Below are 22311 nucleotides of genomic sequence, written 5' to 3'. Positions count from 1 at the left end.
CAATGTGCACACGTATATACACATAGGTGAACATTGATGTGGCCCTCTGATAATACTGAATAATTAGTGCAGACAGGAAGAGCTGTCATGGGGACACAGGCACTACAGAGACCGCTAACATCTAACCAAACATAAAACTTCGGCAGCTATTTAGGGTCTTGGGGGTCACAACTAATTTTTTTTTTTATCACTTTGTTCACAAAGTCATAGGCTTGCAATTTTTCCCGTAATAGCCAGCACTGAACTTAACTCGGATACACAGATGGCAACTAGACGGCCCCCAGGTGTTATGGACGCCCACCAGAAGCCAGCAAATGTTTAGTGGGGCGGCTGGGAATAAGAAACTGACTTCTTCCATCTAACTGCTTAGATGCTGTAGTGGGAATTGGCCGCAGCACCTTAGGGGTTTAACTTCCTAGGTCATAGAAATAAATTCTACAAAAAAACGATTAAAGGTCAAACAAAACTTCATTTATTAATTACATAGAGTAGAAATATAAAGCGTAAAGCCACAAGGCAGGAAGACCAAGCAAAAATGGTGTCACATGTAGATATAACCATAATGTGGGTGCAAGGACTCCATGTCAACTATACAGTATTATGTGAGCAGGAAAAGAGGAGAACAACATGGTTCAAACAAGCAGTACAGTGTGGGGAATGAGATGCCAGTGCCCAAGGTAAAGCATCAAGTGGCAGAAGCATATAGGCATCACATCACACCACCCACACTGTAACAAGGTTGTGCATGTAAGGAGAAATGGTTAAATAATTTACCTGATCACTGGGGAGACCTGGCCCGTACATGTGACACCAAAAACCCCGACGCGCACGTTTCGGCGTCACCTTCGTCAGGGTGTCCTTGCCCTCACATTATGGTTATATCTACATGTGACACCATTTTTGCTTGGTCTTCCTGCCTTGTGGCTTTACGCTTTATATTTCTACTCTATGTAATTAATAAATGAAGTTTTGTTTGACCTTTAATCATTTTTTTGTAGAATTTATTTCTATTTGTTTGGTGCCTCATATTTCAGCCGTGGGTCTCACTATATCCATTCAGCCCAATCCACCTTTATACGACACATTGGTCAAGCTAGTTCCTTGCTCCCCTTGGGTGTTTTGTATGGCTGTATATCTTGATCTCCTTTTGTACTTCCTAGGTCATAGCAGCATGTGCCTAAAAAAATGGGGATGAGCTGCAGTACCAATCTCAACCACAAGCACACATATGGCGCTGTAAAGGCGGGGGTGATCCGGTGGGTCAGACCAGACCCAATCACACAAGTGGCTGTGTCAGAGTAGACACTAGACGAGCTGCTGGGAAATTTCCCAGATATGATGATCATCCTCATTAGCATCTAGAAGGGGCTCCAGTCCACGTCTCTGAGTAAGCAGAACCCAAAGGGATGTACGGATGATTTTTGGGGAGGCTGATCGGATCGGCTGTAACTTTCTTTTACGTACCTGAGGCACAAGAAATTGCACAGTTCTCGAAACGCCTCCATCCCAGGAAACCATTTCCATCATGAAGCCTACAAAGAAATCACTGATATTACACAACAGAGTATTATGCCCCGATACAGCTTCTACCCCAGAACCCCATATAGTTACACCCCTGATGCCCCCCACTGATATACATATTCAAATGGCTCTAATATTAACGCCTAGGACCCCCTCTAGCCAAGGCAGGGGAATAAATGATTATGCCTCCCTGCCTCGCACAAATAGGGGTATCTGGCAGCAGTGCAGGCTCCCAGCACCCAGGTCAAGTATTTGGCACCCCCTAACTTGTGCACTGTTGCACTCCCTGAGATTATACATTGTTATAGTATATATATATATATATATATATATATATATATATATATATATATATATATATATATATATATAATTGTTATTTTATGCTACCATTTTATTACTCTGACCTTAGCCCTAACCCTTTTCCTAACCTTACTACTAACTGTAACCTTAAAACTTGAGCTATCGCTATCCTATCAGTGGTCCTAGCCCTAACCCTAGTACTACTTCTATCCCAGTCCTATCCTTAATAGTGTTCCTAATCCTAGTTCTAGCTCTGACTTTAGTCCTAACCCTAACACTTGTACTAGCCTCAGCCCAATCCTAGCCTTAACCTTAGTCCATCCCTAATAGTGGTCGTAGCCCTAACCTAGTTCAATCCCTAATCCTAGTACTATTTCTATCCCTAGCACTTGTTCTAGCCCTAACCCAGTCTTAACCCTAGTCCTATCCCTAACAGTGGTCCTAGCCCTAACCATACTTCTATCTCTACTCCTAACGCTAGAATTAGTCCTAACACTAACAATTGCACTAACCCTAACACTTGTAATATCTCTAATACAGTTCTATCCTAACAGTGGTCCTAGCCTTAACCCTAGTACTAGTCCTAACCGTAACACTTGTACTAGCCCTAACTCAGTCTTATCCTGAACAGTGGTCCTAGCCCTAACACAATCCTATCCTTAACAGTGGTACTAGCTTTCACCCTAGTTCTAGCTCTAAGCCAAGTAACTAGTCCTAACCTTAACACTTGTACTAGCCCTAACCTAATCCTATCCTGAACAGTGGTCCCAGCCCTATCCCAATCCTATCCTGAACAGTGGTCCCAGCCCTAACCCAATCCTATCCTGAACAGTGGTCCCAGCCCTAACCCAATCCTATCCTTAACAGTGGTCCTAGCCCTAACCCAATCCTATCCTTAACAGTGGTCCTAGCCCTAACCCAATCCTATCCTGAACAGTGGTCCTAGCCCTAACCCAATCCTATCCTTAACAGTGGTCCTAGCCCTAACCCAATCCTATCCTTAACAGTGGTCCTAGCCCTAACCAAATCCTATCCTGAACAGTGGTCCTAGCCCTAACCCAATCCTATCCTGAACAGTGGTCCTAGCCCTAACCCAATCCTATCCTTAACAGTGGTCCTAGCCCTAACCCAATCCTATCCTGAACAGTGGTCCTAGCCCTAACCCAATCCTATCTTTAACAGTGGTCCTAGCCCTAACCCAATCCTATCCTGAACAGTGGTCCTAGCCCTAACCCAATCCTATCCTTAACAGTGGTCCTAGCCCTAACCCAATCCTATCCTGAACAGTGGTCCTAGCCCTAACCCAATCCTATCCTTAACAGTGGTACTAGCCCTAACCCTAGTTCTAGCTCTAACCCTAGTACTAGTCCTACCCCTAACACTTGTACTAGCCCTAACTCAGTCCTAGCTTAAACCCTAGCTCATCACTAACTGGTTTTAGCCCTAACCCTAATTATAAACCTAGTACTAGTCCAATCCCTAACACTTGTTCTAGTCCTAACTCAGTCTTAACCCTACTCCTATCCCTAACAGTGGTCCTAGCCCTAACTCTATTCTTAACCCTAGTATTAGTCCTAACCCTAACACTTTTACTAGCCCCAACTTAGCCCTAGCCTTAACCCTTGCTCATCCATAATAGTCGCAGTAGCCCTAAACCTAGTACTACTCCTACCCCTAACACTTGTTCTAGTCCTAACCCAGTTTTAACCCTAGTCCTATGCCTAACAGTGGTCATAGCCGTAACCCTAGTTCTAGACCTAACTCTATTCTTACCCCTAGTATTTGTCCTAAACCTAACACTTGCCCTAACCCAGTCCTAGCCCTAAAACTAGTCCTAACCTGAGTGCAATACTTTCCATATTATCTTTGCTACATATTTAGGGAGAAGTGTCATCAACGATACAGGTAATGGAGGGATATAGTGGAGGTCATGCGTGTTAGTCAGCCATCTCCCCCCCCCCCAAAAAAAAAAAAAATGGATAAATAATATTTTGAATCCTAAAGACCCTATATTACATATATGTAAATGGTGCGGGGTCACGGGCTCGGCACATGTCAGCCTCATTTGACCTGTCTGCACATACACAGAAATAACATACGTGACGTCCTCAGGAAAGCTGGAGGAGCCAGGGCTGCGGCCAGGATCTCACCGCTGACCGCGCCGCTTACGTGAGGCTCACGAGACACATTTTGAGGAAACCTTTCCAAATTTTTTTTTTCTCCCAACATGATTTCTCCGCTCCGTAAAATATGCCTGGATTGTGGACAGGAACAATGGGATCCCGAGACGTGATTACTATGAGGTCGCACCATAAAAATTCACACGTTGCGTTACCTTTCACACACTTAAACACCAGCTCGGCCCTCTTCAGGCACCATGGTATAGTCATTTCCTAAAGAGACAGAAGAAATGCCGTCAGGAAACGCTCATTATTATTATTAGGTGATGGGGCGGCGTGTGCGTACGTGAGGCTGTGCAGGTGACTTGTACAATAATGTAGAGACCCCCAAGCCCCCACCCCGTCCCCTGCACAATGTTCTCTGAAAATAGAGACCATACATTTAGGACCACGTGTTGCAAATAGAACAGGTTTAATGTTGGGTATCTGAACATAACTTGCTCTGTTGTAAGGGTCCATTTACACAGACGGGCCGGCGTCACTATACTAGATCGCTTGGTGCACACTGACTGCCACTCTCCGAGGCAGTGAGAGTCCTGATTACACTGGACGATACACCGCCGAGGACGATGACTTTTTGTGCTGCGCAAAAGATCATTTTACTTCATGAATGAGAGTTTGACAGCCTGTTTACACCGCAAAATAATTGGGACATTCAATCATGATTATCTTCCTGTGAACATACTTATCAAAAAAGAAAAGGAGTACAGCTACTCTCCCAAAAACCAAGACGTGACAGGAAATCTGCATACATATCCTTACCTATGTGTACATAGTGTCAGTGTATGGCTCATTTTCGGCACTACAGTAGCGTTGTCACAATTTTAATGATAATGAGATGACTCTGCTTATTCTGCGCCAGTCTATACAACTAAGCTGAAAACTGAGCTGCAGAAAATGGAAACTATTGGCCGACTCTAACTTGCCTAGTGGCCAGTGTAAGAAGTGCAATATCGCAAAGATTTTTTTAAATGAGGATAATGAAAAAAAAAAAATCACTAGAAAATTATCAGTATCAGTTTGGTGGGGGCGGGACACCCTACCATTCAACTGTTAACAATAGTGATGAGCGTGCTCGGCAGTGAGTGATACTCAATTGATCACCAGGGTGATAGAGAAGCTCCGTACTTGATCGAGTATCTTACGGGTGTTTGACACTTTTGATAGAGAGAGATTGAGAGAGAGATTAAGAGAGAGATCGAGAGAGAAATCGGTGAGAGAGACAGAAAGAGAGATTGAGAGAGAGAGAGAGAGAGATCAAGAGAGAGAGATTGAGAAGGAGATTGAGATCAAGAATGAGAGATTGAGAAGGATATTAAGAGAGATCAAGAGAGAGATCAAGCGGAGAGACAGATCGAGAGGAGAGAGAAATCGAGAGGAGAGGGCTCGAGAGGAGAGAGAGAGCTCGAGGGGAGAGAGAGCTCGAGAGGAGAGAGAGAGCTCGAGAGGAGAGAGAGAGCTCGAGAGGAGAGAGAGAGCTCGAGAGGAGAGAGAGAGCTCGAGAGGAGAGAGAGAGCTCGAGAGGAGAGAGAGCGCTCGAGAGGAGAGAGAGCGCTCGAGAGGAGAGAGAGCGCTCGAGAGGAGAGAGAGCGCTCGAGAGGAGAGAGTGAGCTCGAGAGGAGAGAGTGAGCTCGAGAGGAGAGAGTGAGCTCGAGAGGAGAGAGAGAGCTCGAGAGGAGAGAGAGCTCGAGAGGAGAGAGAGAGCTCGAGAGGAGAGAGAGAGCTCGAGAGGAGAGAGAGAGCTCGAGAGGAGAGAGAGAGATCGAAAGGAGAGAGAGAGATCGAAAGGAGAGAGCGATCGAGAGGAGAGAGAGATCGAGAGGGGAGAGAGATCGAGAGGGGAGAGAGATCGAGAGGGGAGAGAGATCGAGAGGGGAGAGAGATCGAGAGGGGAGAGAGATCGAGAGGGGAGAGAGATCGAGAGGGGAGAGCGATCGAGAGGGGAGAGCGATCGAGAGGGGAGAGAGATCGAGAGGGGAGAGCGATCGAGAGGGGAGAGAGATCGAGAGGGGAGAGCGATCGAGAGGGGAGAGCGATCGAGAGGGGAGAGCGATCGAGAGGGGAGAGCGATCGAGAGGGGAGAGCGATCGAGAGGGGAGAGCGATCGAGAGGGGAGAGCGATCGAGAGGGGAGAGCGATCGAGAGGGGAGAGCGATCGAGAGGGGAGAGCGATCGAGAGGGGAGAGAGATCGAGAGGGGAGAGCGATCGAGAGGGGAGAGAGATCGAGAGGGGAGAGCGATCGAGAGGGGAGAGCGATCGAGAGGGGAGAGCGATCGAGAGGGGAGAGAGATCGAGAGGGGAGAGAGATCGAGAGGGGAGAGAGATCGAGAGGGGAGAGAGGGAGATCGGGAGGAGAGAGAGGGAGATCGGGAGGAGAGAGAGGGAGATCGGGAGGAGAGAGAGAGAGAGATCGGGAGGAGAGAGAGAGATCGGGAGGAGAGAGAGAGATCGGGAGGAGAGAGAGAGATCGGGAGGAGAGAGAGAGATCGGGAGGAGAGAGAGAGATCGGGAGGAGAGAGAGAGAGAGATCGGGAGGAGAGAGAGAGAGATCGGGAGGAGAGAGAGATCGGGAGGAGAGAGAGAGAGAGAGAGAGATCGGGAGGAGAGAGAGAGAGAGAGAGAGAGATCGGGAGGAGAGAGAGAGATCGGGAGGAGAGAGAGATCGGGAGGAGAGAGAGAGAGATCGGGAGGAGAGAGAGAGAGATCGGGAGGAGAGAGAGAGATCGGGAGGAGAGAGAGAGAGATCGGGAGGAGAGAGAGAGAGATCGGGAGGAGAGAGAGAGAGATCGGGAGGAGAGAGAGAGAGATCGGGAGGAGAGAGAGAGAGAGAGAGAGAGAGATCGGGAGGAGAGAGAGAGATCGGGAGGAGAGAGAGAGATCGGGAGGAGAGAGAGAGAGATCGGGAGGAGAGAGAGAGAGATCGGGAGGAGAGAGAGAGAGAGAGATCGGGAGGAGAGAGAGAGAGATCGGGAGGAGAGAGAGAGAGAGAGAGGGAGAGAGATCGGGAGGAGAGAGAGAGATCGGGAGGAGAGAGAGATCGGGAGGAGAGAGAGATCGGGAGGAGAGAGAGATCAGGAGGAGAGAGAGAGATCGGGAGGAGAGAGAGAGATCGGGAGGAGAGAGAGAGATCGGGAGGAGAGAGAGAGATCGGGAGGAGAGAGAGAGATCGGGAGGAGAGAGAGAGATCGGGAGGAGAGAGAGAGATCGGGAGGAGAGAGAGAGATCGGGAGGAGAGAGAGATCGGGAGGAGAGAGAGATCGGGAGGAGAGAGAGATCGGGAGGAGAGAGAGAGATCGGGAGGAGAGAGAGAGATCGGGAGGAGAGAGAGAGATCGGGAGGAGAGAGAGAGATCGGGAGGAGAGAGAGAGATCGGGAGGAGAGAGAGAGATCGGGAGGAGAGAGAGAGATCGGGAGGAGAGAGAGAGAGAGATCGGGAGGAGAGAGAGAGAGAGATCGGGAGGAGAGAGAGAGATCGGGAGGAGAGAGAGAGATCGGGAGGAGAGAGAGAGATCGGGAGGAGAGAGAGAGATCGGGAGGAGAGAGAGAGATCGGGAGGAGAGAGAGAGATCGGGAGGAGAGAGAGAGATCGGGAGGAGAGAGAGAGATCGGGAGGAGAGAGAGAGATCGGGAGGAGAGAGAGATCGGGAGGAGAGAGAGATCGGGAGGAGAGAGAGATCGGGAGGAGAGAGAGAGATCGGGAGGAGAGAGAGCGAGATCGGGAGGAGAGAGAGCGAGATCGGGAGGAGAGAGCGAGATCAGGAGGAGAGAGAGATCGAGAGGGGTGAGAGATCGAGAGGGAAGAGAGATTGAGATTTTCTGGAAAAATTCTCCAGTTTCCCATTGACTTCCATTATGCTCGGTACTCGTGCGTCCGATCTGCTTGATTTGAGTACCGAGTATATTACATGACTAATTAACAGGTCTCACAGCCGCTAGAAGGACAAATTGTACTCCGCTCGTTACGTAGTGGCCATTCTTGAGTACTGCAGTTCAGCTTCTAGTGAAGTGAATAGGTGTTGAGCTGCAGTACCTGGCAATGACCACTACATGGTGTCAGGAGCTCTGATGTATCACTGTCCATAGACTATGTACTTACAGTGGGGTCACAGCGGATCATGGGGGTGCCATGTGTTGGATTCTCATCAATCTAATATTGATGATCTATCTTAAGGAGGTTGTCCACTACTTTTGCATTAATGGCCTATCCTTAGGATAGGTCATCAATTTCTGATTGGTCGGGGTCTGACACCCCGCACCCAGACCCATCAGCTTCTGTCGGTGCCGGCGGCAGGAAATGCCCAGTTCCAGAGTTGCCCTGTCAATGGATAGTGGTGGGAAACGGATGTGCAGTACCTGGCCACTATGAGAAGATGGAGCAGCTCCGGAACTGAGCATTTCCGACCACCTGCTGTTGCCGCGGGCACCGGCAACAGCTGATCACCTTTACCCCAATCTTCTGGTCACACACACCCTCTGCCCCTATAAATCAATGGCTCACATCATTACATACAGATACTATGAAATAGTAGGGAATATCTTCACAAAATCCCCATTTTTTCCTCCAAGTTGATATGTCTTTAAAAAGCCAATTTCGGCTGAAGCCCTGGAGGCAGAGACTCATAATCTGATATTTTTCAGGAGCCGGCCTCGTCGTATATTATCTGCCTACACGAAGCACACGCTTACATTTCATGCTGTCAGTGGTGGCAGCGTAGGCGTCTGACAGTGGTTTCAGCCCTGTGTTTTAGATAATGATCACAAGCCATATCCGAAAAACTCAAGAAAAAAAAAATGTCCTTTGTATTCTTTATTTCTCTTGTCGTCTGTCAAGGTGAGTAAGTTCACAAGAACATTTACTAACAAATACTTAAAGGGGGTTTCCATTTTTAAGAAAATTGGATACCAAAGGCCCTTCTGGGGCCCAGTTCTTGCTCAAGGAACTCAGTAGTGTGACATCTTGACTACAGTTTACATCACCGCTGCAGCGAATCACTGAGATCAGGTATTTTGGCACAGCCGCTGCACTCAGTGATTGGCTGCAGCGGTGACGTCCCATCGACACAGACACCTGAAAAGCGAGAGAGAACAGGCGCTGGACCCCAGGAGGGCGAGAACCTGCTCCATTTGTAAATTTGGGCATATAGGAGCATTTGAGGGCCACGTTCCTTACAGAAGAAAACCCCCTTTAAAGGATCTTTTGACGATAACCTGATCACAAAGTACCTCCAGAGATCAGCTATAATTTTTAATTAACCCCTTAACAGGCAGGGATGATTCTAGACAGTATTGGTGCCATTAATTCACCCTTCCCTTTAATAATAGCGAGATGACTATGATACTTTGTCCCAGTCTACACAGCAAAACTGATAATCAATTGTAGAAAACAGAAACTGTCCGCTGATTGTAACTGCTTTGGTGGCCGATGTAAAAAAAAGTAGAATATTTAAAGATTTTATTTTACCATTCTTTCAAACATCTTCCATCTGCAATTGCATCCGAGGCGGGAGACTATGGTGGTCAGAAATGGTGCGGCAGTGAAAGGGTGAAATAGAAGTGACTGAAGTTCGGCTCTATAGTTTTAATCTCATGGATAGTTCTAGACAGTATTGGCATAAGTAACTCACCCCTCCCTCTAATAATAGTGAGATGACTGTTACTCTGTCCCAGTCTACATAGTAAAGCTGATAAGTAAGCTGTAGAAACTATCCGCTGATTTAAACTTCTCTGGTCGCCGATGTAAAAAAGTAGAATATTTAAAGATTTTATTTTACCATTCTTTAAAACCATCTTCCATCTGCAATCGTGTCTGCGGGAGACGATGGCGGTCAGAAATGGCGCAGCAGTGAAAGGGTGAAATAGCAGTGCCAGAAGCTCAGCTCTATAGTTTTACTCCTATGGATCATTATAGACAGCATTGTTGTCATTAATTCACCCTTCCCTCCAATAATAGCAAGATGACTCTGTTACTTCTGTCAAAGTCTACACAGCAAAGCTGATAAATAAGCTATAGAAAAGAAAAACTGACAGCTGATTGTAACTGCTCTGGTTGCTGATGTAAAAAAGTAGAATATTTAAAGATTTAAATTTTTACCATTCTTTGAAACCATTTTCCATATGCGATCGTGTCTGCGGCGGGAGACGATGGCGGTCAGAAATGGCGCGGCAGTGAACGGGTGAAATAGCAGTGACGGAAGTTCAGCTCTATAGTTTTACTCCCATGGATCATTGTAGTCAGCATTGGTGCCATTAACTCACCTTCTCTCTAATAATAGCGAGATGACTCTGTTACTTCTGTCCAAGTCTACACAGTAAAGCTGATATGTGAGCTGTAGTAAAGAGAAACTGTCCGCTGATTGTAACTGCTTTGGTCGCAGATTTAAAAAAGTAGAATATTTAAAGATTTTATTTTACCATTCTTTAAAACCATCTTTCATTTGCGATTGCGTCTGAGGCGGGAGACGATGGTGGTCAGAAATGGCGAGGCAGTGAAAGGGTGAAATAGCAGTGCTGGAAGCTCAGCTCTATAGTTTTACTCCCATGGATCATTCTAGACAGTATTGCTGCCATTAGCTTACCCTTCCCTCTAATAATAGCGAGATGACCCTGCTACTCTGTCCCATTCTACACAGCGAAGCTGATAAGTGAGCTGTAGAAAAGAGAAACTGTTCGCTGATTATAACTGCTTTCGTGGCCAATGTAAAAAGAAGTAGAATAATTAAAGATTTTATTTTACCATTCTTTAAAACAATCTTCCATCTACAATCGCGTCTGCGGGAGACGATGGCGGTCAGAAACGGCACGGCAGTGAAAGGGTTACAAAGCAGTGACGGAAGTTCGGCTCTATAGTTTTAATCCCATGGCTCATTCTAGACAGTATTGGCATCAGTAACTCACCCTTCCCTCTAATTATAGCGAGATGACTCTGTTACTTCTGTCTAAGTCTACACAGTAAAGCTGAAAAGTGAGCTGTAGAAAGCAGAAACTATCCGCTGATTGTTACTGCTCTGGTCGCCGATTTAAAAATGTAGAATATTTAGGGGAGAAGATGGTGGTCAGAAATGGTGCGGGAGTGAAAGGGTTAAATAGCAGTGACGGACGTTCAGTTTTATAGGTTTACTCCCATGGATCATTCTAGACAGCATTGTTGTCATTAATTCACCCTTCCCTCTAATAATAGCGAGATGACTCTGTTACTTCTGTCAAAGTCTACACAGCAAAGCTGATAAATAAGCTATAGAAAAGAAAAACTGTCCGCTGATTCTAACTGCTCCGGTCGCTGATGTAAAAAAGTAGAATATTTAAAGATTTTAATTTTACCATTCTTTGAAACCATTTTCCATATGCGATCGTGTCTGCGGCGGGAGACGATGGCGGTCAGAAATGGCGCGGGAGTGAAAGGGTTAAAAAGCAGTGACGGAAGTTCAGCTCTATAGTTTTACTCCCATGCATCATTCTAGACAGTATTGGCATCAGTAACTCACCCTTCCCTCTAATAATAGCGAGATGACTCTGTTACTTCTGTCTAAGCCTACACGGTAAAGCTGATAAGTGAGCTGTAAAAAGCAGAAACTGTCCGCTGATTGTAAGTGCTCTGGTGGCCGATGTAAAAAAGAATATTTATGTAATATATATTTAACATATGTCTGAAAAATATAATTTAGAATAAAAAAACGGATCAAAACAATAAATCATTTCCTGCTGACACATTTCCTTGAGGTCGAGCTGAGGGGTGATAATGGGTAATGTGGTCGATGTTGCTCCGCTGAGGTCACTGCCACCGGCTGCCATATACTGCACAGGGCAGAGGTGACTTCACATCCTTTATATTGGGCCTTTGTTTCTCTTTTATGACTTTTCCTGTTTCGGCAATGGCCCTTATACACTACGTGAGGTGACGTGACACTTATCATGAACTCATCATTCTGGCAATGAAGTTCAAAAACTTTAATAAACTATTTTGTGCTGTTTACACCCAAAAAGTATATCTTACCTTGCTCTATCCCCCTCAGTATCACCACTATCATGGGTGGGTCACTGGGCAGGGGTCACATCACCCATTTCTACATTTTCTACCCAATTTCCTTGCATTCACATTATATCTTTTACCATACTGGCAGCGATACTCAGTAATCCACAGTAAGTTTCAGTGGCAGTCTCCTTCCCCTCTGGCAGCTATATAGTCATCAGCTAGTTTCTTGCTTTTTTTCACCCTCTGGCAGCCATATGTATAGTCCTTACTAAGCTCTCCAATCAGTCAACTTCCCTTTCACAACCATAAATAAAGCCCCCAGTAAGTTCCCGAGTCAGACTCCTTCTCCTTCTGGCATCTATAAAAATAGTCTCCAGTACGTTACCCTTTCATTCTCATTTCACTCTGTCAGCTATATAGTCTCCATTATGTTTCTCAGCCATCTTCTCCCTCTGGCAGCCATAAATATAATTTCCCGTAAGTTCCTTAGTCATTCTTCTCCTCCCCTTACCTACTCTTCATATAGCCCCAAGTTTTCCAATCAATCAGTCTCCTTCTCCCTCTGACAGCTATAAAAATAGACTTCAGCCTGTTACCATTACAGTCACCTTCCACTCTGTCAGCTATATAGTCTCCAGTATGTTTATCAGCCATCCTCTCCCTCTGGCAGCCATAAATATAATTTTCCATAAGTTCCCTAGTCATTCTTCTTCTCCCCTTAGCTACAATACATATAGTCCCAAAGAAGTTTTCCAATAAGTCTCCTTCTCCCTCTGACAGTTATGAAAAGAGTCTCCACCATGTTACCATTATAGTTTCCTTCCACTCTGTCAGCAATATAGTCTCCGGCATGTGTCTCAGTCACCTCAATATCATCATCCAGTAACTCACCCAGTCAGTCTTTTTCTTTTAGCTACTATACCCAGGCTATAGCTATACCATACCCAATCCCCAGGATGTTTTCCAGTCAGTCTCCTTCTCCCTCTGACAGCTATAAAAATATTCCCCTGTAATCTCTAAAGTTAGTTCCCTTCCCTATTCACTACCATAAATAACCCCACAGTAAGTTCTCCAGTCAGTCTCTGTCCCTTCTGGCAGCTATACATATAATGCCCAGTTAGGTCTACAGTCTGTTTCCTCCTCTTCCAGCTTTCATAAATATACTACCTAGGAGGTTTTCTAATCAGTCTCCTTCCTCCCTCTGGCAGCTATACATATAATGTCCAATTAGATCCCCAGTCACTACAGTCCCTCCTTCTTCCAACTTCCATAAATATATTGCCTAGGAGGTTTTCCAATCAGTCTTCTTCCCCTTCTGGCAGCCAGAAACATAGTCCCCTAATGTCAGTCTCCTTCCCTTTTGCAATCATTCATAAAGCCCTTTGTAAGTTCCCATGACAGTTTCCTTCCCCTCTCTCAGCTATATAAACTTCTGCAAGTTTCCACAGTCTCCTTCTCCCTCTGGCAGCTATAAAAAAAATTCCCTTGCAAGCAATAAAGTCAGTCCCCTTCTCTATTCACAAATATAGTCTCTGTCCGCTCTGGCAGCTATACATATAATGTCCCGTTAGGTCCACAGTCAGTTTGCTCCTTTTTCCATAAATATACTGTCTAGGAGGTTTTCCAATCAGTCGCCTCCCCCCTCTGGCATCTATACATATAATGTCCAGTTAGGTCTCCAATCAGTGCAGTCAGTTTTCTCCTTCTTGCAGCTTCCATTAATATATTGTCTAGGATCCTTTACAATCAGTCTCCTTCCCCCTCTGGCAGCCATAAACATAGTCCCCTAATGTAAATCTCCTTTCCTTTTGCAATCATAAATATAGCCCTTTGTAAATTCCCATGGCAGTTTCCTTTCCCTCTCTCAGCTATATAATCTTCTGCAAGTTTCCACAGTCTCCTTCTCCCTCTGGCAGCTATAAAAAAAAATTCTCCCGCAAGCTTTAAAGTCAGTCCCCTTCTCTAATCACAAATATAGTCTCTGTCCGCTATACAGATAATGTCCAGTTAGGTCTCAGTCAGTTTGCTCCCTCTTCCATAAATATACTGCCTAGGAGGTTTTCCAATTAGTATCCTTCCCCCTCTGGCAGCTATACATATAATGGCCAGTTAGGTCCTCATTCAGTTTCCTCCTTCTTCCTAGGAGGTTTTCCAATCAGTCTCCTTCCTCCTCTGGCAGCTATACATAGAATCTCCAGTTAGGTCTCCAATCAGTACAGTCAGTTTTTTCCTTCTTCTAGCTTCCATAAATATATTGCCTAGGATGCTTTCTAATCAGTCTCCCTCCCCCCTGGCAGCCATAAACATAGTCACCTAATGTCAGTATCCTTCCTTTTTGCAATCAAAAATAAAGCCCTTTGTAAGTTGCCATAGCAGTTCCCTTCTCTGTTGGCTATATAATCTTCTGCAGGTTTCCACAGTCTCCTTCTCCACCTGGCAGCCATAAACATATTCCTCTAATGTCAATCTCCTTCCCTTTTGCAATCATAAATATAGCCCTTAGTAAATTCTATGGTGGTTTCCTCCCCTTCGGTCAGCTATATAATCTTCAGCAAGTTTCCACAGTCTCCTTCTCCATCTGGCAGCCATAAACATAGTCCCCTAATGTCAGTCTCCTCCCCTTTTGCAATCGTAAATAATGCCCTTTGTAATTTCCCATTGGCCGTTCCCTTCTTTGTTGTCTACATAATCTTCTGCAAGTTTCCACAGTCTCCTTCTCCATCTGGCAGCCATAAACATGGCTGACTATGTTTATGTCTTCTAATGTCAGTCTCCTTCCATTTTGCAAATCACAAATAAAGCCCTTTGTACGTTCCCATGGCAGTTTCCTTCTCCTCTGTTGGCTATATAATGCAAGTTTCCACTCTCTCCTTCTCCATCTGGCAGCCATAAACATAGTCCTGTAATGTCAGTCTCCTTCCATTATGCAATCACAAATAAAGCCCTTTGTACATTCCCATGGCAGTTTCCTTCTTCTCTATCGGATATGTAATCTTCTGCAAGTTTGCACAGTCTGCTTCTCCATCTGGCAGCCGTAAACATAGTCCCCTAATGTCAGTCTCTTCCCCTTTTGCAATCATAAATAAAGCCCTTTGTTATTTCCCATGGCCGTTCCCTTTTCTGTTGGCTATATAATCTTCTGCAAGTTTTCACAGTCTCCTTCTCCATCTGGCAGCCATAAACATAGTCCTCTAATGTCAGTCTCCTTCCATTTTGCAATCATAAATAAAACCCTTTGTGATTTCCCATGGCCATTTCCTTCTCCTTTGTTGGCTATATAATGCAAGTTTCTACTCTCTCCTTCTCCATCTGGCAGCCATAAACATAGTCCTCTAATGTCAGTCTCCTTCCCTTTTGCAATCACAAATAAAGCCCTTTGTACGTTCCCATGGCCGTTCCCTTTTCTGTTGGCTATATAATTTTCTGCAAGTTTCCACAGTCTCCTTCTCCATCTGGCAGCCATAAACATAGTCCTCTAATGTCAGTCTCCTTCTCCATCTGCCAGCTAATCTCTAGTTAACAGAAGACTACTACACTAAGTATAGCAATACGGACCTGGCAGAAGGGAACAGAACGGAGCATGTGCGTCCACCAGACTCAGCTCAGTAGGTGGTCGTGCACATGGTTGTACACCAGGTGGCGCTATACCATATGAGTAAATGTCATAACTGGTAAATGCCTTCTACTAATCTTTCAGGACAACCCCTTTAAATTTGGCAGCTAACCCTTGTGTTAACCCCAGCAACCTTAAAAATAAGTTCTAGGAACATCAGTGGGTTCATGTTCTGCTTTTGAACCCTTTGGATGTCCCCTGTCAGGGCAGGGAGGTGGAGGTCAGCACCGGACCCTACTATTACATGGACAGGAACCATTGGGACATCCTTGTCCAGGTCACGGAGTTTCTCCCTCGTCCTGCGCACGTTCACCTCCTACACATCCTTCCTTACAAAACCTTCTGGTTTCACTTTTTGGCATCTTCAGGATCTCGTTCTGTCCCTGAATTTACAGGGAAAAAAGTGATTTAAGTTGCGGTGTCGGTGGTGAAGCGAAGGGGGGGGTGTAAAGGGGGGGGGGCAATAAATTAAACAGCTCAGTTCCATATGTTGCCTGTAATGGACGGTTCCTCTGCTTGCGGGGTGCCACAAAGGAACACAAGTTGGCAATTAAGGAGCCAATTATCACTTTATTACCAGGTAATAAAATGGAAGGATTTGCGAAACATTCGTCGGGTTTCATCAATTCTTAATTAAGTGCAAATGTTTTCTGCTGCCGCTAGGTAATTATGGCACCTAACATGTTCTGCAGTTAATCTATGCCTTATTAGAGGACCTAAGCATCAAAGAAGAAGGGAATTTTGTTTACTTACCGTAAATTCCTTTTCTTCTAGCTCCTATTGGGAGACCCAGACAATTGGGTGTATAGCTTCTGCCTCCAGAGGCCACACAAAGTATTACACTTCAAAAAGTGTAAACCCCTCCCCTCTGCCTATACACCCTCCCCCGTGCATCACGGGCTCCTCAGTTTTGGTGCAAAAGCAGGAAGGAGGAAACTTATAAATTGGTCTAAGGTAAATTCAATCCGAAGGATGTTCGGAGAACTGAAACCATGAACCAAAAGAACAATTCAACATGAACAACATGTGTACACAAAACAACAACAGCCCGAAGGGAACAGGGGCGGGTGCTGGGTCTCCCAATAGGAGCTAGAAGAAAAGGAATTTACGGTAAGTAAACAAAATTCCCTTCTTCTTTGTCGCTCCATTGGGAGACCCAGACAATTGGGACGTCCAAAAGCAGTCCCTGGGTGGGTAAAAGAATACCTCAATAAAGAGAGCCGAAAACGGCCCCCCTCTTACAGGTGGGCAACCGCCGCCTGAAGGACTCGCCTACCTAGACTGGCGTCTGCCGAAGCATAGGTATGCACCTGATAGTGTTTCGTGAAAGTGTGCAGACTAGACCACGTAGCTGCCTGACACACCTGCTGAGCCGTAGCCCGGTGCCGCAATGCCCAGGACGCACCCACGGCTCTGGTAGAATGGGCTTTCAGCCCTGAAGGAATCGGAAGCCCAGAAGAACGGTAGGCTTCAAAAATCGGTTCCTTGATCCACCGAGCCAAGGTTGAATTGGAAGCCTGCGACCCCTTACGCTGGCCAGCGACAAGGACAAAGAGCGCATCAGAACGGCGCAGTGGCGCCGTGCGAGACACGTAGATCCGGAGTGCTCTCACTAGATCTAGCAAGTGCAAATCCTTTTCACATTGGTGAACTGGATGAGGGCAAAATGAAGGTAAGGAGATATCCTGATTGAGATGAAAAGGGGATACCACCTTAGGGAGGAATTCCGGGACCGGACGCAGAACCACCTTATCCTGGTGAAAAACCAGGAAGGGGGCTTTGCATGACAGCGCTGCAAGCTCCGACACTCTACGGAGCGATGTAACTGCCACTAGAAAAGCCACCTTCTGCGAAAGACGTGATAGAGAGACATCCCGCAGCGGCTCGAAAGGAGGTTTCTGAAGAGCCCTTAGAACCCTGTTAAGATCCCAGGGTTCCAGCGGCCGCTTGTAAGGTGGGATTATGTGACAAACCCCCTGCAGGAACGTGCGGACCTGCGGAAGCCTGGCCAGACGCTTCTGAAAAAACACGGAAAGCGCTGATACTTGTCCCTTGAGAGAGCCGAGAGACAAACCCTTGTCCATTCCGGATTGAAGGAAGGAAAGAAAAGTGGGTAAGGCAAACGGCCAGGGGGTAAAACCCTTATCAGAGCACCAGGATAAGAAGATCCTCCAAGCCCTGTGATAGATCTTGGCGGACGTTGGTTTCCTGGCCTGTCTCATAGTGGCAATGACATCTTGAGATAACCCTGAGGACGCTAGGAGCCAGGACTCAATGGCCACACAGTCAGGTTGAGGGCCGCAGAATTCAGATGGAAAAATGGCCCTTGAGACAGCAAGTCTGGTCGGTCTGGGAGTGCCCACGGTTGACCCACCGTGAGGTGCCACAGATCCGGGTACCACGACCTCCTCGGCCAGTCTGGGGCGATGAGGATGGCGCGGCGGCAGTCGGACCTGATCTTGCGTAACACTCTGGGCAGCATTGCCAGAGGAGGAAATACATAAGGCAGTCGAAACTGCGACCAATCCTGAACTAATGCGTCCGCCGCCAGAGCTCTGTGATCCTGAGACCGTGCCATGAATGCCGGGACTTTGTTGTTGTGCCGAGACGCCATGAGATCGACGTCCGGCGTTCCCCAGCGGCAACAGATCTCTTAAAACACGTCCGGGTGAAGAGACCATTCTCCTGCGTCCATGCCCTGGCGACTGAGAAAGTCTGCTTCCCAGTTTTCTACGCCCGGGATGTGAACTGCGGAGATGGTGGAGGCTGTGGTCTCCGCCCACAGCAGAATCCGCCGAACTTCTTGGAAGGCTTGACGGCTGCGCGTGCCGCCCTGGTGGTTGATGTACGCGACCGCCGTGGCGTTGTCCGACTGTATGCGGATCTGCCTGCCCTCCAGCCACCGATGGAACGCCTTTAGGGCTAGATACACTGCCCTTATCTCCAGAACATTGATCTGAAGGGAGGACTCTGTCGGAGTCCAGGTTCCCTGAGCCCTGTGGTGGAGAAAAACCGCTCCCCACCCTGACAGACTCGCGTCCGTCGTGACCACAGCCCAGGATGGGGGCAGGAAAGATTTTCCCTTCGACAGAGAAGTGGGAAGAAGCCACCACTGAAGAGAGGTTTTGGCTGCCAGAGAAAGAGAGACGTTCCTGTCTAGGGACGTCGACCTCCTGTCCCATTTGCGGAGAATGTCCCATTGGAGTGGGCGCAGATGAAACTGCGCAAAGGGGACTGCCTCCATTGCTGCCACCATCTTCCCCAGGACGTGCATAAGGCGTCTCAAAGGGTGTGACTGGGCCCGAAGAAGAGAGCGCATCCCTGTCTGCAGCGAACGCTGTTTGTCCAGCGGTAGCTTGACTATCGCTGAGAGAGAATGAAACTCCATCCCGAGGTAAGTCAGTGATTGGGTTGGAGTCAATTTTGACTTTGGGAAATTGATGATCCACCCGAACCTCTGGAGAGTCTCCAGAGCAACGGTCAGGCTGTGTTGACATGCCACCCGGGAGGGTGCCTTGACTAGGAGATCGTCTAAGTAAGGGATCACCGAGTGGCCCTGAGAGTGTAGGACCGCCACAACGGATGCCATGACCTTGGTGAAGACCCGTGGGGCTGTCGCCAGGCCGAAAGGCAGTGCCACAAACTGAAGGTGTTCGTCCCCGATGGCGAAACGCAGGAAGCGTTGATGCTCTGGTGCGATCGGCACATGGAGATAAGCATCCCTGATGTCGATTGATGCTAGGAAGTCTCCTTGGGACATCGAAGCGATGACAGAGCGGAGAGATTCCATGCGAAACCGTCTGGTTCTCACATGTCTGTTGAGCAGTTTGAGGTCCAAAACGGGACGGAATAATCCGTCCTTTTTTGGCACCACGAACAAGTTGGAGTAAAAACCACGACCGCGTTCCTGAAGGGGAACGGGGATCACAACTCCTTCTGTCTTCAGAGTGTTCACTGCCTGAAGAAGTGCATCGTTTCGCTCGGGGGGCGGAGATGTTCTGAAGAAACGAGTCGGAGGACGAGAGCTGAACTCTATCCTGTAACCGTGAGACAGAATGTCTCTCACCCATCGGTCTTGGACATGTGGCCACCAGGCGTCGCCAAAGCGGGAGAGCCTGCCACCGACCGAGGATGCGGTTTGGGGAGGCCGAAAGTCATGAGGAGGCCGCCTTGGAGACGGTGCCTCCGGCGGTCTTTGGAGGACGTGACTTAGACCGCCATGCAGAAGAGTTCCTCTGGCTCTTCTGTGGCCTGTTGGACGAGGAGGATTGGGATCTGGCTGAGGGCCGAAAGGACCGAAACCTCGCTTGAATTTTCCGTTGCTGAGGTCTGTTTGGTTTGGACTGGGGTAAGGACGAGTCCTTTCCCTTGGATTGTTTAATAATTTCATCCAATCGCTCGCCAAACAAACGGTCGCCAGAAAATGGCAAACCGGTTAAGAACTTCTTGGAAGCAGAGTCTGCCTTCCATTCGCGTAGCCACATGGCCCTGCGGACTGCCACCGAATTGGCGGATGCTACCGCTGTACGGCTAGCAGAGTCCAGGACGGCATTCATGGCGTAGGATGAAAATACCGACGCCTGAGAAGTCAAAGACGCTACTTGCGGAGCAGAGGTACGTGTGACCGCATTAATCTCAGACAGACAAGCTGAGATAGCTTGGAGTGCCCACACGGCTGCAAAGGCCGGAGCAAAAGACGCGCCTGTGGCTTCATAGATGGATTTCACCAGGAGCTCTATCTGCCTGTCAGTGGCGTCCTTGAGCGATGAACCGTCAGCCACTGATACTACGGATCTAGCCGCCAGTCTAGAGACTGGAGGATCCACCTTGGGACATTGAGCCCAACCCTTAACTACGTCAGAGGGGAAGGGGTAACGTGTGTCATTAAGGCGCTTAGTAAATCTCTTGTCCGGAAAAGCTCTGTGCTTCTGGACAGCGTCTCTGAAGTTGGAGTGATCGAAAAAAGCACTCCGTGTACGTTTGGGAAACCTAAATTGGTGTTTCTCCTGCTGTGAAGCCGACTCCTCTACAGGTGGAGTTGGGGGAGAAAGATCTAGCACCTGGTTGATTGACGCTATAAGGTCATTTACTATGGCGTTCCCTTCAGGTGTATCAAGATTGAGAGCAACGTCAGGGTCAGAGTCCTGAGCTGCGACCTCCGCTTCATCCTCCAGAGAGTCCTCAAGCTGAGACCCCGAACAGCGTGATGAAGTCGGGGAAGATTCCCAGCGAGCCCGCTTAGCCGGTCTGGGACTGCGGTCCGTGCCGGAGTCCTCCACGTGATACCTAGGGGCCACCCCGGGAGCACGCTGCGGCGCAGACCGAGAGGGGCCTGGGGGCGATGATCCCGCAGTGCCCGGGGCCTGAGTAAGGGCCGGTCTGGACTGCAAGGCTTCCAGTATCTTAGCAGACCATTTGTCCATAGACTGAGCCATGGATTGTGAAAGTGACTCAGAGAGTTTCTCAGCTAAAACTGCAAACTCTGTCCCTGCCACCTGGACAGGGGAAGCAGGAGGGTCTACCTGAGCCGAGGGTCCCACCAGTGCCCGAGGCTCCGGCTGAGTGAGTGCCACAGGGGCCGAGCATTGCACACAGTGAGGGTAGGTGGAACCTGCAGGTAACATAGCCGCACAAGAGGTACAGGTTGCAAAATAAGCCTGTGCCTTGGCACCCTTGCTCTTTGCGGATGACATGCTGTTGTCTCCTCTGAGAGTGATCAGTGAGGGTATATAGCCAAAAGCAAAAACAATGCGGCCGAACAGAGAAAATGTATACAGATATATATATAAATATATACACTTCGGCACCCTGGGGGGACCAGCACCGGTGACCGGTGTGGCTTACCGACCGCCCAAAGCGGTTGTGTGTCCACCAGATTCCCTGCCTTGGGCCTCCCAGAGCTGCAGAGCTCTTCCTGAAATCCTCCACCGGCAGAATGATTGTAAAAATGGCTGCCGGAGCTCTCAGGGGAGGAGGGGGCCGTGGGCGGCGACTAATAAAGTGCGGGAATCTGGTGCCCCACAGTGATCAGTGAGGGGGGAGGAGGACACCTAAAGTGTGCTCCAGCCCTCACTGTCGACGTCAGGTCGACCGTCCCGCCCTTACCCCTGACTGGCAGGCCCGGGGGCGGGAGTTATGGTACTAGGCCGCAGAAGCCGGGGACTAAATTTAATACCGCGGCCGACAAACAGGCACGGTCGGCGCGGTAGTCCCGGCCGTCATAAACATACCGCAGCCGCTGCAGTGTCAGTGACACGAGCGCTCCATACACCGTCCCCAAGGGGACACAGAGTACCTTTTGGATGCAGGGCCTGTCCCTGATGATATTAAGTCTCCTGTCCGGCAGATTCCCACAGGGGCTGCGGAGGGAGCCCGGTCCCAGTGCCTGGATGACCGGTTAGGATCCCACTTCTCCCAGAGCCTCTAAGGGATGGGGAAGGAAAACAGCATGTGGCTCCAGCCTCTGTACCCGCAATGGGTACCTCAACCTTAACAGCACCGCCGACTTAGTGGGGTGAGAAGGGAGCATGCCGGGGGCCCTGGGGCCCTCTTTTCTTCCATCCGATATAATCAGCAGCTGCTGCTGACTAAAATGTGGAGCTTGAGTGAATGTGTGCCTCCTTCAACACAAAGCACAAAACTGAGGAGCCCGTGATGCACGGGAGGGTGTATAGGCAGAGGGGAGGGGTTACACTTGAAGTGTAATACTTTGTGTGGCCTCCGG

At 48.1% G+C, this 22311-nt stretch overlaps 1 protein-coding gene across 1 annotated transcript in view; it reads right to left on the bottom strand.

The window, feature by feature from the left end:
• Positions 1 to 22311, bottom strand: part of FERRY3 (FERRY endosomal RAB5 effector complex subunit 3) — a 64303-nt gene that overhangs the window by 2988 nt on the left and 39004 nt on the right. The window contains exons 12-13 of the mRNA XM_075344252.1: positions 4160 to 4217; positions 1465 to 1532 (exon numbers count right to left, since the gene is read on the bottom strand). Of these exons, the coding sequence (XP_075200367.1) occupies positions 1465 to 1532; positions 4160 to 4217 (126 nt within the window). The remainder of the gene's footprint in view (positions 1 to 1464; positions 1533 to 4159; positions 4218 to 22311) is intronic.

Source organism: Anomaloglossus baeobatrachus, chromosome 4, assembly GCF_048569485.1.
Source record: "Anomaloglossus baeobatrachus isolate aAnoBae1 chromosome 4, aAnoBae1.hap1, whole genome shotgun sequence".
NCBI lineage: Eukaryota > Metazoa > Chordata > Amphibia > Anura > Aromobatidae > Anomaloglossus > Anomaloglossus baeobatrachus.
Note: the sequence above shows the minus strand (reverse complement) of the source record. Positions and strands in the feature narration are given on the sequence as shown.